Source organism: Emys orbicularis, chromosome 1 (assembly GCF_028017835.1).
Source record: "Emys orbicularis isolate rEmyOrb1 chromosome 1, rEmyOrb1.hap1, whole genome shotgun sequence".
NCBI classification, from domain to species: domain Eukaryota; kingdom Metazoa; phylum Chordata; order Testudines; family Emydidae; genus Emys; species Emys orbicularis.
The window spans coordinates 312,867,732-312,893,878 of record NC_088683.1 but is presented as its reverse complement, the minus strand read 5'-3'; the positions used below and the strand labels follow the sequence as shown (position 1 = coordinate 312,893,878).

The 26,147-nt window shown below is 41.3% G+C and overlaps 1 protein-coding gene across 2 annotated transcripts in view; it reads right to left on the bottom strand.

Annotated features, from left to right (window-relative positions):
* Positions 1-2,042: 2,042 nt before the first annotated feature.
* FAM124A (family with sequence similarity 124 member A) overlaps positions 2,043-26,147 on the bottom strand; it is a 74,653-nt gene continuing 50,548 nt past the window's right edge. Inside the window, exons 3-5 of one of the 2 annotated variants that reach the window (XM_065423834.1) lie at positions 13,962-14,701; positions 7,722-7,790; positions 2,043-2,879 (exon numbers count right to left, since the gene is read on the bottom strand). In XM_065423834.1, coding sequence (XP_065279906.1) covers positions 2,043-2,879; positions 7,722-7,790; positions 13,962-14,701 — 1,646 coding nt within the window. The remainder of the gene's footprint in view (positions 2,880-7,721; positions 7,791-13,961; positions 14,702-26,147) is intronic. The other variant, XM_065423835.1, reaches the window with a different exon arrangement.

Here is a 26,147-nt window from a genome sequence, read left to right as displayed (position 1 = left end):
TGCAGGTTTTTTAGACATACCCTAAAGTCTGACCTAAACCCCAAGACTCCCACTGACTTTGATGGGCTTTGGAGCAGGCCGATAGTTGGTAAACATTCAAACACCATGTTAAATCCCTCATTCATGCTGTTTCTGCTTCCAAGCATCTCTGAACAGGGTCGTTTATCAAAAGTTGGAGTGAACCCAAACAGCTCTGGGTGGTAGTGGTGGGGAAAGTGCTAATATTCAGCTGGGTGTCCAGATCTGGAATAAAATCCTATTTTTATAGTTAATACAGAAGACAAGGTTTCCAGGCAGTTCATGTTGTCTCAGTAGCTGACTACAGGCAGGAAACTCTAGATGAGGCAGATGCACCATTCTCTATCACTGTGGGGGGAAAAAAAGCAAAAAATGCCAAACAGCATAAAGGAGGGTCAGTGAATTGACTGCCAATTCCTTCAAGCCTTTACTGTCAATTTCCTGCCTTTTGTGGATTTGGGTTACAACTTTAATGGTGTTTAAACAGAATGATTTTATATTTATTTCTTCCAGACTGCATTTTTTTTTTTAAGGATGGTTTGTGGAATAGTATAAACTGTATATTTAGTTGGGGGTTAGAATGGAGGTTTTTGGAGCTGTTCCACTCTCTTATGTAACTATTTATTTAGGCTGTTTTAAAATGAATAGTATTGTTCTGAGTAACGCTGCGGAGTAATACACACAAGATCATTCTTCCTCCCTAGTTTTATTTACTGACTGATCAGAGTGGATCTTCTACAGCTGTACCTGTCTATTGATTAAATACAGATTTGTAAACAGTACTTTAAACCAGGTAATGTTCTTAGTGCCTAGACCAGAACAGCATTCAGTGTCAGTAGTGTTTAACACAGAGATATATTGTCAGAAAAGTTTGAAATAGATGGTAAAAATCCTTATAAAGGTACTTAGCCATTTCTCAGACTAATGGCTTCTCCATGTAAACGTTTTTCCAAAATATCAAAAGTAATTACACCATAACAGCTTGCCACATTATACTGTAACAACTTGCCAAAAATGTAACTTGATAAAAAGGCCAGTACAATTCTACATGTTTTTCCCTTTAGATAAATTAAAAATTCAGACAAGTTTGGCAAGAAATTTGTTTTACACAGAAATTGGGCTGGGACCACCAATACTATGTTTATGTATGAGGTGAATTTTTTACAACCAAAATAACAAACCCCTAAAAATAGGGAGCTGCAGTGCATTTTTAACAGTGGGTCACCCTGCTCCCTTCCCATATGATGAAAAACACTTTTGACTTGGGGGGGGGGGGGAGGGGGGAGAGATGGGGAGAAAAGCTCCTCAAGGTTCCCCTCATGGCATTTTCCCAAAACCCGTCCATCAAATTGGGGATGTGGTGCGGGTTCCTTCTTCCCCATGGAGCAAACAGGATGTTCTCTCCCCGAATCTGCAGATTCTCAAAGATCAGCTGGAGGCTTGTGCCTCTACAATGGTTCTGGGGCCCTCAGCCTCTTTGTCTGGCTCTACTGGAGTCATGTTGCTAGGGTCTGCCCTTTTCATAGCTGCCTCTGGCACCTCATAAAGGAGGTGGGGAAGGGTTCGCCAGCGTGGAGAGAGCTTCTCAGAAAAGTTAATGCAGCTTAAGGTTGTATTTTCTTTTCAGCATCTTTACGATACTTGTCAGGGGAAGGTGGGTTACCATGTGCATCCCTGGGCACTTCCTGCTCTACATGCTAAGGGTCAGTCTCCCAAACCCCCTTCGCCAGAGCTGAAGGACACTGAGCACAAACCTCCTACCTGCACAGCTACACATCGAGGTTCCCCTCCACATGAATCCAGTGGACACAATCTCACCTGATATTATAATACACATTTATGAGGCACCCATTACAGTGGTGTGTGGGAACCTTTTACAACATTTACAACATTTAGTGATGTAACACCCTCCCCTCAGAAAGGAGCAAGGAACTTGCCAGCCCAGATGGCTCAGATGGTGGAAATGCACTGCTATAATTCACATACGCACAAATTTACATTAAAAGGTTCAGCATGGAGAAAGCTCAGATGTAGAATTCCTCCTCGTTGGTTGGAGAGCCTGGATGAATGCTGCCAGTTGTTTTCCTATCATTCAGAGAACAAGGGGTTGCTCTTGGTGACTGTCTGAGTTGGCAGTGAGATGCTAAGGGGGATGCGGAAGATGACAAGAAAGAGCTGGAAGACCACTCGGAGAGAGATGGAAGTGAACCACTAGGGAGCTCAAGGGTACTGCAAATGGCTGACAACGGCCTTCCCCTGGAGACAGCCTGTTTAGATATACTGACACTTTGCCTTTGTGAGGGAAGAGTAGCTTCCAAATCACTGCAAAATCCATTAAAGGTAGAGTAGGCTGAGACCACAGACAGATCTGAGAAGGACAGCTTCATCCCTGTGTCGACATCAGTCTCCTGTGAACCCTCTAAGTCCTCAATGTTAAGCTTGGGGCTGCATCTCCATGTTTTTAACCTGTTCACAGGTGACCCAGTATTTAAATTCTGAAACGGTTCACTAAAGTTAAAGGAGTCAGAGGCCGGAGAGGAGCTTGTTGTGGGCAAGCAGAACAGAGACTTGCTTCGCTGAAATGACCATGAAATGCTGGAGGCACTACTGGATCTTCGGGTGAAGTCTCCTCGGTCACCATTTCTCAAGTCCTGCTGGGAGATGCCAAGGTACTGACCAAGGCCATTTGCCCGATGCAGCTTGATTTGACCAGCTGAGTTCAGATGCTCACTAGTTTGATCAGGGGCAGGTCTGTGACTGTGAAGAATGTAGCTTGGTGAAGGAGTGAAACGGGAATCCCTTGAAGATGGGAAATGAAGCTTGTTCTGCTTAGCAGACTTCCTATACCAAATACGTGCCTGCTGCGGGAGGGGGGAAAGAAAAGAGGAAAGACCACATTAACTCAGACTTGGCAATTTTACAACTGTAAGTCTCCATTGTTGAACTGTTACTGCATGTAACTATAAAGCAGACTGTCACTCAGTACAGTAAATATTTCACTTTAATAATAAAGAGAAAGCACTGTGCCAAAATCCAAATATTTATATAAGGGTCCTTGGAGGAAAACAAAAGTGAATAGGCCTGGAGCCTTAAAACTGTCCTGCCTCAGAGGGTGAATTCCATGAAACAACAGTGAAATCCTGAGAAAGACACTCATCTCTTGGAAGACAGGTGAAATTTTAAGACTCTAGGACTGTAGCAAAATTTTCAGATGTGCTCTGAGAATTCTCTATGTAATATTTTTAAGAACTATAGTATTCTATATGAGATTTCAAAAGGCTGAGCTCAGAAAGACCCTTTGGAAAGGCATCTAATTTTATTCCAATTTAAAAAAACCTGGCTCTTAAAAAACAAGTAATGTCTCATCGGACATTCAGTAAAAGCCTGGATTGATTGATTACATACTTACATAGTATGTGAAAAAACAAAACTATAGGAAATTGACATAAAAAAAATCTCTGAAGCTTGTGTGTTGAAGCTCAGGGCAAAATTGGATGGGTGAGAGGAGCAAGTTACTCCAGTTCACCAAGTTTTCCTTTTTATCTCAAAATCCCAGAGTTTTTCTCATTCTGAATTTTAATATACTGATTGGGTTTTACTTAAAAGGTTAAATAAATCAAAGAGAAACTGTTTATTGGTATTCTACAAGTTCAACCAGCATGGACTTTTTAACTAATATAGATTATTATATGACTTCATTCATACTCTACTTCCAGCATTTCTTCTTTTAGTAAAGGAAGTTGAAGATGAATAGTGTAAATGCCAACCACTGTTACTGTTCTTTCTCCATTCATTTCTTCACTAAGGGTGGTGAGAAGTTTGCTACATTCTTCCTTTTGATTTTGACCGCTGATGTAAACCCAGAAATCTCATTCTCCCTCTTTTTCTCTGGAACTCACCAACGCTTCTACTTCTCTCTCCATCCAACTCATCCCCTACCTTATATTTTCTAGGAATGAAAAGGGCAGGTTACTTACCTGTAACTGGAGGTTCTTTGAGATGCGTGATCCTTATCTGTATTCCACTGAGGGGATTCAAAATCTGTGCTTCCTGCCTACCTTTTTTCACTCTTGTGAGCCTTGGAACAACTCGTTCCTCCATGGCTGGAATTTGTTGACAGGGCAAAGTCCTTCTTGGACTTGGAGGAAGACTTATGGCCATGCTTATGCGCATGCTTCCATGACTCATGGCTAGGTCCCTGCATTGGGTCTGTAGCACTGGTACTGGCAGAGCCAGATGGAGTTTCCGTGGTAGGGGGAGCGCTCTTAGGTTGCTCAGGCTGATGGACAGGGGGGATTCCCTGGCCAGAATCCGATTTTGGCCCCATTGCAGCCTCCATGAGGTGATTTTTGAGGCAAAGAGCTCAGCTTTCCCATGTACGGACAGGGAAGGAGAGGAAGATACTGCACCTTGATGTGATGTGGGATTTCCCCAAACAGTACAAACAGCACCGGTGCTCGTCACTGATGGAAAACAAGCGAGGGCAGGAAGCCCAGATTTTGAATCCCCTCGGTGGAATACAATAGGGACCATCACTTGAAGAAGAACTTCATGGTCATCAACAGCCCTTTCTCCCCAGCCTTCCAACCTCAATTCTAATGATAGAAGGGCACCAATGCCACCACTGTCACCTATAGCCTTGCCCTAATATTACCCTGAAACACTCCAATTCTTAGTGTCAGTCAAAACCAGTATCTCCCACTCTTTGAAAAACACATCACCCTTCTCTTTTAACATTGCCCTATCTCCAAGATCTATTGTCTGAGCAAGGGACCCTTCTCCCCCCACTCCCGCCCATCCCCCCTACTCCTAGCAAACCATTTTTGAATGGTTAATAACTTCCTGGATCCTTCTCCTCATATTAGTTATTTCAATATGGCTTCAACAGTTTGTATTTAAATCACTTCTTTTGAAAGCTTTACTGGAATTTCTCACATGATGCAAAATACCAAATTTTGCCCCCAGATACGCTTACATGCAATTCCCACAGACTGCAGCAGGAGCTTCACACACATCCAAAGTGAGAAATTAGGCCCAAATAAGCCAATACCTTATTTATTGTCCTCCACCTCATGACTTAACACAGCATGGTTCAAATACTGTACCAGAACTGAGAAAGTATCTCACCTCTCAAGCTTCCACATCCATTACTTGACAGCTTGCAGACTTATTCAGCAAATAGCTTCATTGTTTATATTTTAAATGATATTACTAGATAAGTTTTAAGAATTTTAAAATGGTAACAACTGGAATTTAGTGCAGATAGCAACCTACTGTTACTTTAATGCCTAGACAACCTCCAAGCATTGTTGTTGCTCATTTCTCACTACTGCACACCCCAATGGTCTTAGTGGCAAAGATGTGCTGTTTCAATCTTTCATTATCTATTACATTGATTGTAGAGGTAACAAGGTACTTTAACATCTGCAAAAAATTGTTTGCTCATTTGTAACTGTCCATGCCAAGGGTGCGTTATGGGACATAAACCCTGTTGAGTTCCCTTATGTATTGTAGATGAATACACTAACACATGAAGCTATGGTAATTCATAATCCATTTTTTCATCCATCATAATCCATCCATCCATAATGTAATAGGCTATTCTTCTTAATGCCACACAGAACTAACTGAATCTTTGAATAAAATTAGCTACAGTACTGTACCAGCTTCATTAATAGATAAGGGATCAAGATTTCAAAAGAGTCAAACAGAATGGCTCAAATTGAATGGTAGTCAATGAAGTTTTACCAGAGATGACTTTGGAGCTATATTATTTTTATTTATGCAGAAGGCAAGATAAGTTATTTTAGAAATTATGCAGAGGCTGTTAATAGGTGTGTATTGATGAAAAAAGCATCAATTTGTATTTGAAGACATTTCTGGATAGCCTACAGAATGCAGTATTTCATTTTCAAGGACACAAACAAATTATCTCATCACTTCCTGTGTTTGTGCAGGAAATTATTTTGTTATATCGTTGTCCACTATATGAATACAGTTTACACTCACTAATGGTTCTGATTTTCTCTGCAGATTTGTTCTACTGTGAGATAAACTGCATGGCAAACAGATGGATTAAGTAATTAAAAAAATAAATAGTTGATAAATATTTAGACAAAACATGCACCAGTAGAAACTGAAGCTAGACTCAATGGGACCCCCTGCAGGTGTTAAGAGTCCTTATTTGTGGATTCCTGGACTGGGGCCTTTGTAACATTAGATCACAAATACAGTTATCAAGTCAAATGACTTGTACTAGAAGAGCTAAAAAATGCTTTGGGGGACAGATCTAACATTGGCAAAGAGGATGGTCTTATGGATAATGCAAAGGACTGGAAATCCAAAGGAGATATGGATTCTACTCTTGCACTGTGATGTCTTTGGCAAGTTATTATATCCCTGCACCACAGTTTCTTTATGTAAAAATATTTGTAATGAGATGACCTATAATTTATGGGTCACATTTTCAAATACCATCTTAAATTATATGGGCAAGTGCAATATTTGCTAGAACACTTTCAGAAGCCCTTTATCCCACATCATGGAAAACCATCCTAGCAGTGAGATGTATTATTAGACTGTATAATAATCTCCCAAGTGAAGTAGTGGAAATTCCATCTCTTGGCACATTTTATACCAGACCGGAGAAAACACTAGCAAATGTAGATTAGTGGATACTCCTCTATTGGTAGAGAGCTGGATTAGATAAATGAATAGGACTTTTCCATCTCTAAATTCTCTGATTTGCTGGAGATCACAGAGGGAAACCATATTTTAGCCTGGATTAAAACTCAGGGGAAATTGGCTCTCAGTCCTGTGTTGAGGCCACTACACCATGCCTCTACTTACTAGTCAACTACTGTATACAGAGAGCTAGGCAGTCTGCTGTTCCTCTTTGCTTTTACCAATTAAATGTATATAAAAATTTAAAAAATAATAAAAGAATTGGAACCCATTTTCAGAATGTGATGGACCAAAATGAGACATGAAACATGAGCGAGAGAGACTGATCTTCCTCTGCTACTCTGATCTTGGACAGAGGAAAATAGAAAAACACTTGTTTTTATCTGTTAAAGTAAATGACATGTACATCTCAGCTGTTCTTTTTAGCATAATGCCTTTATATTCCCCACGTGGGGCAAATCTTTTGTCTGACTTCAGAAGCAAAATCTCATACTTTTTTCCCCCTTCAGCCTCCTTACAGTTTGCTTTTTGCAATGCCCATTACCTCACTGCAGACTGACAAAGCACTGTCTGGTATATCTGTGCTGCTTGTGTTAGAAACAAAAGCTCCAGCTACACTGGAAAAGGATCAGCCATCTGACAGAACAAAAACTCTGTGTACAAACTGACACGCCACTTGTGCAGCCCCTAGAACACCAAAAAGGTTGATTTTGATTGAAATTCCAAATAGAGAGGATGATATATCTGTCCACATGAATACCCATGAGAGAACAATTGTTGATTGAACAGATTAGCTTTATAATAAAATCATAATATATTTTTAAAACCTAATGCTTGGTCTGTTACCCATGCTCACTGTAGTCTTCACAAATCTTCATGCAGTCTATGGGAAATTACAATCTCTCCACATCAAAACAGAATTTTTGGAGGATATTCAGTCAAACATTCAGAAATCAAGGAAACAAGTTTTGGTGAAAGTTACAGAGATCTACAGAGTCTATGTTATTAGGGCCTCCTACATCTGATGAGAAGAATCCAGGGCTGCTAGTTAACTTTTTGCATGTTGACAGAAGAAAGGAAATTTCCACCTTTAAAAAAAAAGATTTCTCTTATTACTCATTATTTTTATTTCAGTAGTTCCTAGAGGCCTCAACTGAGACCAGGGCCCTGTACAAACCAGATAAGGGACAGTCCCGACTACAAAGATCTAAGGGCCAGATTTTGACACCCGTCCTCACACCAATTAGTATCTTACTCTGTTAGATGGGCTGTTGTATTAACTTCGATGGAATATATGGACCCAAAGAGTCAAAGGTGTTAAAATGACCTTGTCAGAGATCTCTGCCTGCTTAGTACCATGGCAAACACATTATTACAAATCTGTTAAATCCTTTATTAAAGATACAGAAAAGAAGGAAACAGTTCAGCATTTGACATGTAAAGTATTAAAGATAGTAATAACTGTCCCTTTTTGAGAGGGAGGGGGAGAGGGAGAAGAGGTTAGCTGAGATGAACTGGAGATGTTATTGCTATTGTTGTTGGAAGTTTGATCCAGTTTCCTAGAAGACAAAACAAGACAAATACACACAAAAGGGGAGAGGAAAGACTAGCAAATATAGAAAATGCAGCTTCTGTCTCTGGTTGACTTTCACTTGCAACCTCACTGGCAAAACACAGGCATGGCATTTAGTCTTCTTATTAGCCTCTCTGAGATCTGGCAAACTCGTATCAGCACGAAGCTACTTAGAGCATTGCTTTTAGTTTCCTCTCTGGTCACAGAGTTTCAGCAATGTTGCAAAATGTCCAGTCTTGGCTGGCTAAGGCAGACTCTTATTAGACAAGAAGAAAAGAGAGGGATATGAAAGAGAACAAAGTGAAGGAAAAGGACACACATGGGCAGGGATGACAAAATCTCACATCCTAGTTGATGGTTGGGATTTAGCCAGAGCCAGTGGAGGAGGTGACATCATCAGGATCCCACTCTCTCTCTCTGACCCAGTCTGGTCAGGACATCTCTCAAGATCAGGGCAACTAAGGCTGAACAGTGTCATGGTAGATCCTGGGGTTCCAGGAGATGGCAGGGGTGACAGCCATGATGGTGAAGCTCACTCCTTCCTCGTCTTTCAATCAGCCAGCATCCACATCCATCCGCAATCCCCCCAAAGTCTTTTCTTTTCAAGAACCCCAAAAAGCAGTGGTGTGTGTGTGTGATGGAATAGCCCATCCCCTCATTATTTTGTTTACTAATTAGGCTTAATTCCCAACACACCAATATTGGTCCATTGATTTTTGATCCCACACTTTTCTTGTTTACCAGGCATGATCCTTGAGTTATATTAGTAGGCCTCTTCGTTTGGACTAATTCAAAGTCTGTCTCCCTTTTGCACCTTTCCCCATCAACATTTGTTGTTATAGATTATTGTGACATTTTATAAACTTTCACTCACTTTTTACAGCTGAGCTCACAATTACAGTAAATTTGTAGTCCCAGTCATCACAATAGGAATCTTATAACATTATATATGTACACTGGCTTTTTTTGACTGTATGTTATGTTTAAAATGGCATTCGATATATTGATATTCTATTTAAGATAATTTTTTAAATAAAAAGATATAAAAGAGGTTGTCTCTCACTCATGGTGAAGGACAGAATGGCTGAAAGATCATTTCCTGTTTTACTTAGCTTCCAAGACCTCCATTTAGGATTGTGTGTTTCTATTAAAACCATCACTGATACTAGAGAACCCACAAACATCTAAGGCAGAAAAGGCAGAGCACATCTTGCAGGAGAAACACAGAGGACAAATTTTTTAAAAACAGGAGGCAAAAGTTAGGTTCTTATATCTGTAATTAGACATGTCTTATTGAGTCCACTGTTATACACACGGTCTGTCGTTTTCAGCAACATGTCCAACACATGCCTATCATAAGATGTGGTGTACCTCATCCAGTGCACTAAATTCCCCAATAAAAATGACGAGGGTGAAACCAGACAATCACTATGCTCTCGAATGAACTCACTCAGAAAAACGGTAAAAGATAAAAATACCACATCACCTATGGGGGAACACTTTTCACAAAATGATCGCTCCATATATGACCTCTCAGTCCTTGTCCTCAAAGGAAACCTACACAAAAGATGAGTCTGGAAGCTTAAATTCATAACTTTACTAGATACTACAAATCTAAAGACACTGGATTTATGGCTTAGTACAACAATCTATAAGCCACTAATCCCCTTTTTTGTTTTATGAGTGCAGGAGTGTTAAGAGGACACTTCACCTTGAATGGTCCCTTGAAATATGTGTTAACTATTTATGCTAAACAATCTGTTCCACCTTGTACTTAGCTATGATGCTCTGAGTACCTTTCTTAGACCTGAAGAAGAGCCCTGCATAGCTTGAAAGCTTGTCTTTTTAACCAGCAGAAGTTGGTCCAATAAAAGATATGACCTCACCCACCTTGTTTCTCTAATTTTCAGCACACTAAGAAATTAAAGGAAACTTTTGTAAAGGCTATTCTTTTTGTCCTTCTGTCCAGTCAAAATCCCTCCTTGCCTTCCTTTCCTTTTACTGTTCATCAAATTTGTTCTATCCACTTGCACCATTAATTTAAGATGTCTCATATTTTTCTTTAATCACCATCCTTTAGTTTTGTTCGGCAGAAGTCGCACTTCCCCACCTTTTTGGGGGGCTGTCCTTGACTTTCTATTTCCTTTACACCTCCTTTGATTTCTAGTTAGTTTGTTCCCTTCTCTTCCCTTTTGTCCTTTTAACTGTAATTGCTCAGACTTTGAAAATGGAAATGCACTCTGCTATTTATCTCAAAGTGTTTGTAGCTATGCTGGTTTTGAAGAACACAGGCAAGATAGATAAAGGCAAACCTTTTACTGGATTAACAAATAAATTGTCATATACAAGCTTTTGATCCCTTGTTATATAGTACAACTTATTTGATATTCATTTAGCTCAGTAACCTTAATTCTTCTTGTCTTTAAATATTTTGTACTGTACATATTTATCAGGGCCACACAGAATGCTTTCATTTACATAGGTGGACTACCTCTGCACTCACAGATTTACTTTTGGGAGTTACACTGAAATGCTTGACAGTTATTTACTGAACTACTACATACATTGTAAAAATTCAACATTTGAAAATAATGACAGAACCAGTACTGATCATAGACAATCTTGCTCACACTAAATCCAACAACATATCTACCCTTGACTTCAGCTGGAATAAGATCAGGCTGTTTGAGTTAATTTGAGGAAGCAGACAAAGCAAAGATGCCACAACAACATTTTTGGAGGGTGTTATCTTTGCAAACAAAGGATATCAAATGCCAGACTCATCCATTCATACGTTTTTTTTCTTGCTCTTACTTAATCTAAGCTCCCTGATAATTGCATTTGCAGAACGGGTTAAGAGGATGGAGCAATCTTACTGGTTGGCAGGAGTCCCAACCCCTGTAAGTATACCACAAGATACACATAGGTCACATTGCTGAAGTATATTAAAATCCCAGTCACATTAAATGCTTTCTTATTGCTCTGAAGTATAGATTTATTATTGGTGGGTATAAGTGATACTTTTGGCATGTGGAGATAATCAATCTGAGTATGTAGCAATCAAAAATATTCTTGTTATTAATAACACAAACCTATATGCAAGCTGAAAAATATTAGAATGTCATTCTGATGGGAGGTGAAAATTAATACGGATACTGTGGCAATAGCCATGGAATGTTTAAACCCCTGTACAGTACCCAAAGCAAAGACATTAAAACATTTTTCATTCAGTGTCATTATGCTGTAAATTATTGTAGTTGGAAGATTCACTATTAAAAACTGGAATCAGAGAGAATTTCACTGTTCAAGAGATTACTAATGGGATATGGACCCTTTAGTCTATAGAAGAAAAGCAGTAAGTGAAGGTGATCACAAGTGGTTACCACATCAAGGTGGTTTGTGGCCATTTTGAAATGAACTGGTTATCCCAACCTAGTGCCTATCCAGTCCACGTCACAAAAACCAGTCCAACAACTAAAATTAGTGGCAGTCTCAGCAGAAAGGCCAAGGACTGGATGGTCAGGAAGAGCAAATTGCCTTCTCAGCTGCAGTCAGACTTGAGGCACCTATATGGGGCAGTGCCGTTGCTGCCAGTGGAGCAAGGGGTAGAGCTACCGCCTAGGTGGGATCTGCAATAGCAAGGTGCACGGTGTGGTGATCTTGCCAGTGAGAAGAGCTATGGGCACACAGCCGCTACATTGCGGAGATGGTCTGCGCACACCCAACTCTGCAGAAGTATGCAGAGGACAGAAGGAGATATGGGTGCTCAGCAAGTTCAAGCAGAACTTCCCACAACTGTCAGCATCCTGAGTTCCACCAAGCAAAAGGATCAAACCTATGGTGCCTGTTCTGTAGATAGAGGACTTCAGTAGCAGGGGCACCTTTCACAAAGAAAATTCACTGTCAACCTCCCCACTTTAAAATCAGAATGATGACATTCTTCTAAATGTGAGGGTCTAACTTTCCTTGACACACATACTTAGCCCTATTAGCATTAATAGCATGTGGATTTAGGGGATGATCTGTCCCATGGATTTTTAAAAATAAAGTGCAAATTAATAGTGGGTGGGGGCTATTTTTATTGAGCAGAAATATAAATCAGAAAATATTTAAGAATAAAAGGTTAAGCCTCAGAAAACCTCCTTAGTAAAACAGTGGCTTTGAGGCACATGGTTAAGCAAAAAGCCACAATGTACATTAATGTAACTGTGGAGTAACATACCGGTTGTATGTACAGTAACTCCTCACTTAAGATTGTAGTTATGTTCCTGAAAAATGCGACTTTAAGCAAAACGATGTTAAGCGAATCCAATTTCCCCATAAGAATTAATGTAAATGGGGGGGGGGGGGGGGTGTTTAGGTTCCAGGGAAATTTTTTTCACCAGACAAAAAACTATATATTATATAGATATACACATATCTCTCCCCAAGCTCTCTCTGTCTCTCTCCATCCGTGTCCCCTCCCTGCTCTATATGGAGAAGGGGTAAGTGGGGTGCAGGGGGGAGGGGGACACCCTGCCATTAGCCCCCCCTTTTCCCCCTCCCCTGCACAGCAAGCAGGAGGCTACCGGGAGCAGCTCCAAGGCAGACGGCAGGAGCAGCACATGGCAGTCGGGGGAGGGACAGCTGAACTGCTGATTGCTAGCCTGCTGGGCGGCTGCCGCACGGGGAACTTAGGGGAGCGGGAGCTGATAGGGGGCTGCCGGTCCACCCTGGTTCCAAGCCCCCCCCAGCTAGCTGCAATGGGCTGCTCTTCCTGCAAGCAGTGGACAAAGCAGGCAGCTGCCAAACGACGTTAGAAGAGAGCATTGCACAACTTTAAACGAGCATGTTCCCTAACTGATCAGCGACATAACCATGTTAACCAGGGCGACTTTAAGTGAGGAGTTACTGTATCTTGATGAAGAGTGCAGTTTTGGAAAGCTTGTTATTTGTTATTCTATTTAACTCACTTGCATATGTTGAAGTGACTCTAAGCAGCCTTAGATACAGTATGGGTACTGTGCCTTTCACGACCTTTCCCCTCCTATTGACCAGACTCTCCACAGAATCTGTCTATGAGTACATGCAGCTTGAGATAAGACTGAGAAGGCAGATTGCAGGGAGCATGTCTCCTAAACAGCTCAGGTTGCTTCTCTGCTTCTCTCTCCTTTTTTCTGGGTCTGATAGCTATTTTGCAGAACAAGAAGATTCCTGGGCCATCTATTGAGGTGCAGTTGGTCACCCAGTGTTTTAATACATATGTAAGAAAATAATTTGTACCATCAAAAATTCTGTTTACCTCTAATAAAGAGCTAGTCACTAATAGCTATTTTATAAAAATGTGTGGTCTGGGTATTCATGTTTCTTATAAAAACTGCAAAAACGTGCACCTTTAGCTATCAGTTCACAATCTTTCCCTTTTCCACACTTGGCTTATCTCAGTCTCTTCTTTGCCTAACATGGGGCTAAGGGATATATGAACATCATGGTATCACCTACAGCTGTATTGATTTATATATTTTTACATGCACAAAGATTTTATAAGCTCTCTTTTTAGCAGTATTTTCTTGAGTCTGCCTACCAGGATATTGTTATGGAAGCCCCGCCCTTTATTTGCTGTTCTGGGACAAATTAGCATTCTTGTACAAATCAGCAAATATGTTTCTGTTTCATCACATACAAAATTAGAGATGTTAGAGAATACCTGCAAGAGGATCTTATTCCCATCATGGTCTTCTGTTTGCCACCTGCCTTCACTGATTGGGCTACAAGGATTGGGCAAGAGAGGAACAAGCTGTCCAACATCTTCTACTCGGAATTCCAGCACTGCTGACTCTGTAGGGGTTGGAATCTGGCCCTTAGGGAGTCTTTTTAAAGAGAACTGAATGTCTATATCCATGTTAGAATAGACAGGAAAGACACAAAAGTCCGCCTTTTTCTGACACACCGGTCTTTTCAGGATTAACTGGTACAGTTTCATAATGTCAATAAAGTTTTCATTCCTGCAGTATATGGCAAAGCGGATAATTTCTCTCCCATAATGCACTGGGCGGATGGCCCACAAAGGGGTCCCATGGGCCAAAGTGAAGAAGTCCTGACTGCATGGCATGTAAGGGAGGAACTTGCCTTGCACTCGTTCTGTATGGTGGTAATGCCAAGGTGGTCTCTGAAAGGTTTCATGGAGCTGTAAGATTGGTTCTTCTCCATATTCCTCCTGCAGAAACAGAATGACTGCAAGGGCTGGCTGAGAAACAGCAGCCTTACCAGACTTCCTGTGCTTCCTTGAGACCCGTCTTTCTGAGACTCGGAACAACTGGAGGTCTGGATGGATCCATGCTAACAGTTTATCAATGGCTTGCTGTAGAACTTTGGATTCACCAGGGTCTGCGATGATATGTATACTAACAAGGAAAGGGTCCTGATTGTCTTCCACAGAAAGTTCACCTAACAGTATAAAAACAAAATCTGTATTAGGTTTTAAAAATTATTTAGCAATTCCTCGTATTGTGTCGTGATTTATGTAGGTTATGAAGGAGAAATACATTATTCAGTCATTGCTCAATATAGCCATAAATAAAAGAACCTAACAGAAAACAAACTAATATTTAGACTACTCAAAATGGGCTAGGCACTATACATTCCTGTGTAGAAAGAGACAGTCCCTGCCCCAAAGAGTTTATAGTCTGAAGGGCAAAAAGCAAAGAATTGGGAGAAAGTGATACAACCAACAAACAAAATGGTCAGGATCAAAATGGATATCTGGCTTGTTCGTTCCATGTTTTTGTTTTAATTTGTGCCACCCGGCTTTGTGCATGGAATTTACACAATGGAATTCTATTCTATCACCTTGCCATTAGCGTTTCCCACCGAGTTAGAGTATTCAAGGGGCCTGAAGGCAAGTATCAGAAGATTTTATATACTTAGTGAAGATGTATCTGCTTAGTAATAGGAAGTAGTACAAACATCATGGTATTCAAAAGCTGAATGTCATTCAGGCAAAAATTACTTGTTACCACTCAAACGCATGAGGGAATCTCTATGATGTAGTCCCTGAAATCTCCCTGACTACATAGAAGCAGGTTGGGCTAATACCAAGTGACAGCTGGTTGGAGGTCAGTGGAGACATTGCCAATTTCGCTCTGTTGAAGTTGTGTGTGAAGAGAGGTGTATATAAGCAGAGACCCCAGACAGCTCAATAAATCACTTGGCTAATTTAGCTATTTAGTTGAAATTAGGGCTGTCAAGCGATTAAAAAAATTAATCACAATTTAAAAAACTGAACGCGATTAATCGTGTAATTAATCGCACTGTTAATAGAATACCATTTATTTAAATATTTTTGGATATTTTCTACATTTTCAAATATATTGATTTCAATTGCAACACAGAATACAAAGTGTACAGTGCTCATTTTATATTTATTTTTTATTACAAATATTTGCACTGTAGAAAACAAAAGAAATAGTATTTTTCAAGTCACCTAATACAAGTACTGTAGTGCAATCTCTTTATCATGAAAGTTGAACTTACAAATGTAGAATTATGTACAAAAAAAACTGCATTCAAATATGAAACAATGTAAAACTTTAGAGCCTACAAGTCCAATCTGTCCTACTTCTTGTTCAGCTAATCGCTCAGAAAACATTTTCAGAAGATAATGCTGCCTGCTTCTTGTTTACAATGTCACCTGAAAGTGAGAACAGGCGTTCGCATGGCACTGTTGTAGCCAGCGTCGCAAGATATTTACATGCCAGATGTGCTAAAGGTTCATATGTCCCTTCATGATTCAACCACCTTTCCAGAGGACATGCCTCCATGTTGATGACGAGTTCTGCTCGATAACGATCCAAAGCAGTGCTGACTGACACATGTTCATTTTCATTATCTGAGTCAGATGCCACCAGCAGAAGGTGGTTTGGGTTCTGTAGTTTCTGCATCAGAGTGTTGCTCCTTTAAGCCTTCTGAAAACATGCTCCACACCTCATCCCTCTCAGATTTTGGAAGGCACTTCAGCTTCTTAGGTTGTAGCTATCTTTAGAAATTTCACACTGGTACCTTTGTCAAATTTCAGTGAACGTGTTCTTCAAATGAACAGCATGTGCTGGATCATCATCCTAGACTGTATAACATGAAATATATGGCAGAATGCGGTAAAACACAGAGCAGGAGACATACAATTCTCCCCCAAGGAGTTCAGTCACAAATTTAATTAACGCATTTATTTTTTAATAAGCGTCATCAGCATGGACGTATGTCCTCTGGAACGGTGGCCGAAGCATGAAGAGGCATATGAATCTTTAGTGCATCTGGCATGTAAATATACTGTTATGCCGGCTACAACAATGCCATGCTAACGCCTGTTCTCACTTTCAGATACATTGTAAATAAGAAGCTGGCAGCATTATCTCCCGCAAATGTAAACAAACTTGTCTGTCTTAGTGATTGGCTGAACAAGAAGTAGGACTGAGTGGACTTGTAGGCTCTAAAGTTTTACATTGTTATATTTTTGAGTGCAATTATGTAACAAAAATAATCTATATTTGTAAGTTGCACTTTCATGATAAGGAGATCACACTACAGTACTTGTATGAGGTGAATTGAAAAATACTATTTTTTTTGTTTATAATTTTTACAGTGCAAATATTTGAAATAAAAATTATATAATGTGAGTACTGTCCACTTTGTATTCTGTGTTGTAATTGAAATAGATATATTTGAAAATGTAAAAAAACATCCAAAATATTTAATAAATTTCAATTGGTATTCTATTGTTTAACAGTGCAATTAAAACTGCGATTCATCATGGTTAATTTTGTTAATTTTGCGATTTTTTTTTAGTTAATCGTATGAGTTAACTGCGATTAATCGACAGCCCTAGTTGAAATGGTTCTCTTTATTTGTTACTCTGATATTACCTATATGCATGAGACTGAAGTGGAGGCATAACACCTACATATGGTAGATTGACGAATAGTTCCTAAGCTTTTAACTGTGTGGACCACATTTTAATAGCAAGATTAGTTTATGGACTGTCTCCCCTTCTATTGGCGACTGTGTGAACTCCTTCCCTGCAGACTGGTAACTGGTATGTACAGCATATACCAATCATGCATTAACCTACAGGAGATTTGGGCAAGTCAAGCTGATTATCAGAAATATAGTGGCAGCGAAGTTCTCGTGTCTCTGTCATTAAATGGGTGATGAGGAGTGACTGTGCCGAGTGGTTAATGGAAGAGAACAATAACCCGAAGCAAATCAATCACTGGTCATAATAATGTAGAAGAGCTCTCCTGCAGAGAATTCTGCAGGTGCTATTGCTCCAAGGTATCTATTGCTGATGTCCCTCTACAGGTTAGGGGGAACAGCGACTCTGAAACAAGAAATGGGAATGGGGACTGAGGGGAAAGGAAATCTAATGTAAGCAGAGTCAAGATGAGCTCTACCCTGACATCTGGTGGTGAATTATGGCAAGTGTGGAAAAGAACTCCAGGGGCTGATCTTGTTTGCATAGGCACACCCACCCACCTGGCATGAGACAACAGCAACTGAAAGTGGTTACTTTGGCTGGTGTGGGATCCCCCGTTTCTCTGTTATTGGGGCAGGAAGAATAAAGTTTTGTTACCCTGATTCTGTGAATCAAGGCCAGTGGAACTGTTGTATGACAGAAGGACTCACCATTAACTAAGTAGCACTTGCTTGACAAGGGGCATGGGTTACAAAACCTAGAGAATTGAGAGAGGTTGGGGGCAAGTATTTGTACCTGGTGGTGTGGGCTCCTTTTGTGAGCCTGAAACACCAATTGCACCTCCTCCTCTCTCCACTGTTGAATGTCAGAGCTAACTTTGATTCCATTAGAAGTCTAGTTACAGGCTGCTGAGCTGAATTCACTTCGGGCCAATAGTGCACCAGCACTGGGGCTCCCCTACTACTAGCTGAAATCACTAAGAGCTGAAATCACAAAAGAGCTAACGTTACTAAGAGCTGAGATCACTGAGTGCTGTGTTAACTAGTGGGGGAGCCTAAAGCTATATTGCTAAGCGGCTGGCGGAGCAGTTTGCGGGGACGGCTGGAGGAGCAGCTAGCAGAGCGGAGCCTTGCGGGGACGGTTGGAGCGGCCCAAGGAACGGCGAGCGGAGCGGCTCACAGGTCGGTGAGCGGAGCCGAGCAGCTGGTAGAGCAGAGCAGTTCGTGGGACGGCAGGAGCGGCTCACGGGACGGCTGGTGGAGTGGAGCGGCTCGTGGTGAAGGCTGCGGCAGAACCCCACGGAGAGGCGGCCGGTCGGCCTCGGATCACGTAAGGGGCCCCTTAACACCCTGCGCGCCCCCCCTCTTTGAACTCTGGGGCTGCACTGACCAGGGACAGAGACTTTGGGGGTTGTTGGACTTTTGGGACTTTGGTGATTCTTGGGTTGCTGGACCCAAGAACCAACGGGAAAGGACACGGCCCAATTTGCTGGGGTGGGTTTTCGCTCATGGTTTGGTCTATGAACTCTAGTTGTGGTGTTTTCCCAATTTAATGCTATGTCGTTTACCTCATGTTATTAAACATTTTCTGCTACACCGAGGCTCTGTGCTTGCGAGAGGGGAAGTATTGCCTCTTCGAGGCACCCACGGGTGTGTAAGATTTTCCCAGGTCACTGGTGTGGGCTCGAGCTGGTTTTGTGTCACGCTGTTGGGAGGGGACCCCTATGTACTGAACCCGGCCCTTGCTATCAACTCGGCCTGGCAGAAGGGTTACACTAATAAAACCAAAAAGAAAATAATGTGGATTAGTTATACAATCACACTTTTTTCTAAGAGCGGAATGCAAGATGTTCAAATCTGTTCTCCCTCCATTTCCTTTGATAGCATTTATGTAACAAAGACTGCAACAAGGGACAGGCCTGATATTTATGCAAATAGATGGCTACAGCTTTGTAAGAAGCCTGGGCAGAAGGATGTGAAGCAAAGAGCCGCCATTCCTGTGGGCTGCTTACTTTGCATAAAAAAAATTACTGAGCATGGCCTTTCTGCCCTCTTGTCACTCAGCATGGTAGAGGGGTACTGAATGGTCTAAAGCATTTTTCAAAAGCCAAGCTTTGTGAGAACCAGCATTAGCATTAGTATTCCAAAGCTATCACCAAATGTACCCGTCAGCACAAGATGCTAAAACAAACAGCCTCAGAGGACCACCAATGTACAGCAGAAAGCCATCATTAGGAGCTAAAGCTACATATACACCAGAGAAAATCATCTTTTGTTGAACTAGAAGAAACCATGAACTAAGCCAAAGGGGGAAATGAGTAACTAATAAAAGCTGAAAGAGCTTCCATATCAACTTTACATTAGCAGGGACACTTCTACTGCAGTACTGGTCCTACCTTTATACCTGCAAAAGACAGTCTTTTCATTAAGGTAAGAAAAATGTAAACAGGAATATGAGGAGAGGAGTTTGATGAAACCTCTCCTAAGCTGATTACATGGTGTGAACTACTTCTGTGCTATTAGCAAGGCTTTCTACTTCAGCTTGCACTTATCAAGAAAGGGGCGGGGAAAGAGCCACCGCTTCTCAAGTTAGTGCAATTCAATTTGCCCTCTGGCAAATTGTCATAGAAGCAAATTAAAGTTCTGCATATATATTAGGCTTTCTGTGCAACTGATTAAACCCACCAACAAAATGCTGAAACATTTATTTGAACCTAAACCGTACAGTTCTCACAACTGTTCTATTTTTTTCCCCATGGCAGATGGGAATTGTTTCCTTTTGGGGTGGCAGAAACATTAAAATTGCTAAAAGGGAAACATTATCAAGATTTAGATAATATTTATATATGTTTTAACTTATCTGTTAACTTGTGTTACTACCACCAGCTGGAAGACTTTGAACTGAGATAAGTTAGCAAACCGAGAGCCTGATCCCACAGGGGCTGAGCGCCCTCAATGCCCATTAGCTCCAATGGGAGTTCAGGGTGCTCAGCATACTGCAGAACTGGATCCAGGATTTTTCTTTTTCCACGGGTACAGCTTGATATTCTGTTGCTGTTTGCTGTGTTTAAACTATAGATGTTTGTTTATTTCCTGGGCAGAGAAACGGGATGTCTCATAATGGCAAGGCAGCAGTCCAATCTTCCCTATATTACTTCATCAGATATTACAAGTATATCTGGTGAGGAATTTTCAACTGGAATGATTTTCTGACAGAAAATGCAGTTTCCACAAAAATCAAAACTTTCTATAGAAAATTTTTGATTTTGCTGAAAATTCTTGATTTTTCCATCAGGAAAATTGAAATTAAATATTTCATTTGGGGTCAGTTCAACATGAATATGAATATTGTGTTGTTTAAACTGTCCCCAATTTTTTCATTGAGATACAGGTCAATAAAACATTGAATTGCATTTTCCTATTAGTTTAGTTCTAGGCCCCATTCTCTCCTATGGGCTGGGCCCCCTGGAGAAGTATGGGTCCCATAAGGTGAAGTGTTCATTTCAGTCATGTGAGTCAGATGATTCTGAGTGCATTATGGGAGACGCAGGCCAACCTGTGGAGCCTGGTATATAGCAGGGAAATGGGCGCATCATGCTCCAGAATAACAAATGCCATAAGGCAATGTGCCACCATAAGGAAATGCAGTTTAACGTTGAAATGACTTGAAACTGCGTTTTGGGAATGTTGACATGTTTCACTTGGATCAAAAATATTTCCAAAACAAAACATTTTGGAATTTCCGTTCCACAGGAAATTTTGTCTTTTCATCCTATTTTGGGTCACAAACAAATCCTGACATGTTGAAATTTCCCCTGGGATGAAAATTCCAAGTTTTGCTCAACTCTCATTACCATATTGACACTTTGTTGGAGTGTTTCTTGATAGATGTACAGTGAGGCACAGGTAGAAAAGTTATTTTAATCAACAAATTGCATCATGTCATGGATCACTGTGAGAGAAGTGGTTAATGGTCATCTCTGGCAGTGGCACTACATTGTCCTTTGCTAAATCACACACTACTAATAAAGCAAGCAAGAGGGGAATCACAGCAACAGATTCACCAGCTCCTCCTTCTCCCTCTCCAGGTTAGTGGCTTCTGACAAATGAAGTGTGAGCAGTGAGCAGTAATCTGTTCCTCAACAGGCTATCCTGTGTCTGATTCTTTATATACCCTGAAAGGGGTATATATAAATATGTGACCTGACCTGGCCACAAGGCTGAGTCACAAGAAAGGGGCAGACCGTTGCAGGAATGCTTGTTAGCAGGCATGCCAGGAAAGAAGAAGTGAGCCTGCCACACCTAAGTTCAGCCACCAAGGGCACCTGTGGTGAGTGAACTCCTTCACAAAGGCCTTTATCATTTCTGCCTTGACTGCAACATCCTGCTCTGGTTTTTCTGGCACTAACCTCAGCCCACTCAAATCCCTTCAATAGGCTACTGCCAAGATCATCTTCTTGGCTTGTCATCCTAACCACATCACCCCCTTTTCCAAGTCCCTGCCCCTTCTCCATCACGTCAAATACAAGCTTTATGGCCTTACCTTTAAGGCCATTCACAACGTAACTCCTCCCTACATATCCATTTTTGTATCTCATCTTGTCATGCTCTCTCCCTTCCTCTTCCACTTTGCCAACAATGCCAGCCTTGACTGCCCAATCGACTGCTTCACCAGCTAACAACATCACACTTCCTTTCATGCCATGCATTCTGTGAGGAACACCCTTCATAAGCTAAGGGCTACCCCACCTTCCTGCAAATCCCTTCAGTTCCACTTCTGTCATTCCTTTGCTAAATTGCTAACTCACAATTGCAAGGCAAGAAGCCAGTAGGGATTGTCCAGATCATTATATCTTAAAGAAAAACCAACCCAAACTCAACCTTCAAATTGTGTGCATAGGTCTCCTATTATTATCCAGGGTTCAAAAAAGAACTACATAAATTCATGGAGCATAGGTCCATCAATGGCTATTAGCCAGGATGGGCTGGGATGGTGTCCCTAGCCTCTGTTTGCCAGAAGCTGGGAATGGGCAACAGGAAATGGATCACTTGATGATTACCTGTTCTGTTCATTCCCTCTGGGGCACCTGGCATTGGCCACTGTCGGAAGACAGGATACTGGGCTAGAGGGACCATTGGTCTGACCCAGTACGGCTGTTCTTATCCTTATCTTTTATCCCCCACTCCCTGTTACACCCTCTTGTTACATCTTGTCTTTACAATCTAAGTTAACTCCATGGGGAAAGAACTACATTTTACTTGGTGTCTGGATAGCACAATGAGGTTCTGACCCTCACTGGGGCCTACTGTAGTAAGAATAAAAATAAGGAGTGGGGGCTTGTGCTCTTGCACTGTGGCAGAAGGTGAGCAGTCAAAATATTTTGTAGCCCCCCGTACACACCTCCTTGTGGAGCGCTTCCAGCTCCCTCTCCTGATGCAGAGTCAAAGATTCTTCGTCTGCACTGTGACCTCCTCCTTCAGTTCTTACTCCTGAGACAATGAGCTCGCTCACTCCCTAGTGCAACAAATCACCATCCTCAGCCACACCTCCTTGGTTATCCTCCACAACAATATGCTGCTGCAGCACTCTGTACTGCCAACCATAAGTGTTAAAAAAGAATAAATGAATAAAGTCCCTAAAATTATGAGATTGGCATAAAAATCATGAGATTTAAATAAATACATAAATATCGGTTCTTTTTTATTTGTCTCCTTGTTTTTGATCCTTTAGAGCGCAAAGGAGGCACAAGAATGAGGACTAGAAACTTAGGCCTGGTCCACACTAACCCCCCACTTCGGACTAAGGTACGTAAATTCAGCTACGTTAATAACGTAGCTGAATTCGAAGTACCTTAGTCCGAACTTACCGCGGGTCCAGACGCTGCAGGCAGGCTCCCCCGTCGATGCCGCGTACTCCTCTCGCTGAGCTGGAGTACCGGCATCGACGGCAAGCACTTCCGGGATCGATCCCAGAAGATCGATCGCTTACATCCGGACCAGGAAGTAAGTATAGACGTACCCTTAATTTAAAAAAAATAAACCAGAGGATCCTCACAAGGCTCCAGCTGCTGGGGCTTTAAGAAAAATAATTATTTCAAAATTCACAATAGCAACACTAGCTCTGAGGTAACACTGTTTGCTTCCCCAGACACCATTATGCTTCTGCTACATATTGGTTTTGGGCTGAACTTCAGGGTAATGGTTCTCAAGGTGTTTTGATAAACTTGTGGTACTCATCTTCTGCTCACCTGTTGCTCAGAGGTGCAGCATGTTACACATGTGTGTGCATACCCTTTTGCACTACATAACAAACCCAAACTTGGGACATGTTTCATTCTGACTGGCGACACCAATTTTCCAACCTCCTATACATCCCCATCCCTCCCTCCACAGCTCATTTCTGTCTGCGCTAGACACACCAACAGTGAACTGCAAAATTATAGAACTCCCAGATAGTGTCTACAATTTCACAAAGAACCCCCATCAATGGGAGGTTGATGGAATTCTGAGTTTCTGTGGGTGTTACATGTTTACAATTCAAAGCTTGCAAATCAGTCTGGTGCAAAAGTTAATGGAAACTATGTAAACTGGAATCATGACAGTTAGCACAGGGGATTAGTAATGGGATTTAGAGCCTTTCACCCCTAGGCTGCTGGTTTGAATCTCCCCAAAGTCAATAATGACTGAAGTTTACTAAAATGTGAGGAATAGTTTAGGAGTCTCTGTCCAATTCCCATTGTATAGGTGCCCATTTCACAAAACTGAGAAATCAAAAAACACAGAATCTCTCTTTCGTAACAGATGTCAGAGCTTGATGTCCGGGTTCCATAACCACAGTGTTTTTTATCAAGACAGGCTAGATGTTTTAGACTGTCCTCCAGCTGTTGGGCTGGACACTCTTCCACCACATGATTTACTGTCCGCTATGCTTCTCCACAGTCACAGAATGGGGAGGAAACCAGCCCAAGCTACTGCATGCTTGTGGTAACTCTGGTTCAGTCAGCAAGTAACCTGTTGAGTCTAGTCCAGGATCTACAATCAAGTGGAGGCAGGTGCAGCAATGGACTCCTGAATTTACTTAGTGTGTTAGACTCTCTTTCCTACTGATGCTTCTAAGGGTGCAATTTTTGGCTACCTGGTGATACTGATCATCCGTGCATGGTAAAGGATCAGCAGTTCTTTTGTCCAAGAGTGCATGAGCTGCCGTAACAAAGGGGAGCTGAGAGCTCATCCATGGCGTCATATCCCAGACCACAGGAATGGGATTCATCCTCTGAATATATCTGAGATTGGGGCACTAGCCAACTGGAGATGTAATAGGTTGGTTTCATCTGTCGCAGCTCTCCAAGCAGGCTTAACAGGAACAACATCTCACTGACAGTCTGGCAGAGCTATGTGTGCTAGCACATACAGACCGCAGGTTTGTGTGTAGTTCGAACAGCCACTAATGACATGAGTGGCCAAACTCAGCTCTGTGTCGACAAGCTGAATGTGGCAGCTGCAGCCCCAGACTGCAAAACAGTATTCAGCTGGAGCAAACACCAGTGCCAATACAGAAGTATGAAAGACCACAGGGTCTGCTCCCCAGGAGGTTCCCAACAGTTTTCATATCAAGGTGCTATGGAAAGAGATCTTCATTTTCAGGTGTTCCAGGTGAGGCCGTTTGACAGGCTATGGTGGAGTTTTACTCCCAAGTAGGTGACAACTGGATGGAATGGCAGAGGCCACCCTTGGTCATGGATCAAGATGGGTTGATTGGCAAAATAATTGTTTAGAAGACAAGTAATTGCCACTGTCACAACCTGCTCTAATTGGCGACTTTGTTAGCAGTCTGCCCACAAAAGCCAAGAATTGATTCTCTTGCTCTCCATCTGGATACTAAAATGACCTCATTACCTGTGGGCAGTTCCCATGTGAGAGCTGAGTGTGACAGCTGGGGTAAACTGGAGAAGCTTGAGAAACTTGCCTCGCCACTGCTCATACTATACCTGTTCTGTGGAGAAATAGGGGAGCTGTCAATTCAGCATCTTTCATAAACACTGAAGTCACACAAATGAAAAGAGAGATGGAGTACTCAAACAGATCCTGTTTCTGCAACCTTTTTCACACTGGTGAACAGTGTGTTCAACGGGACTACTTGTATGAGTAATTCCACATCAACATGAGTAACAGTAGAACAATTAGGCCTTAAAATAGCAGCTTGTCTTGTTTCTAAAGTTAAGGGTTTTGCAAAAATGTAGAGAAGTCTGTTAATTAAGTAGTAATTTATAATTAGTATATTTGTTTTGATTATTAGGTAACATATTTAGTTTAGAATTGACTAGAGTTGCATCATTTTTAGTGGGGAATAAAAAAAGCTGAAAGACAATGAAGTCTGGATTCTGACCAACTCCAGACTTCCACTTTAGAAGATTTAAGGTTTGCAAAAATGTAAGTCCCTTCCAGTCATAAAATTTTCCAAATAAAAATATGAATTGCTATACTTGGCAGAAACCCAGGATACTGATCTTTGTTATATTTCAGTTCTCTATTCCAAGTTCGCAAGGCGAACTAATTCAGCAAAAAAAAATCCATTAATAATCTCTCAATAAATTAAAAACTGTACAATTTATATGAGCTTTCAAAATGCATCCAAAGAGTTAATCAGAGTCCTTTCACGCTTTCCTTCAGTTGTTTGATTTAATATATGTGTGTACTTTACTAAAATCTAGTTCACAATTGAAACAGAGTTTTTCAAAAGTATGATTAAAAAAAGGATAGAAAGTACATTGCCTTTTAAAAAATACTTTGGAGCTGTGCACACTTACACTATTGCTCAATTTGGCCCAAGAGTTAACTCTGTACATTGCATAATGTCATCGAATTGGCGAAGACATGGTCCCATGCCATAAAACATGTTTGTGGTAGTGCCTGCATAGGTAACACT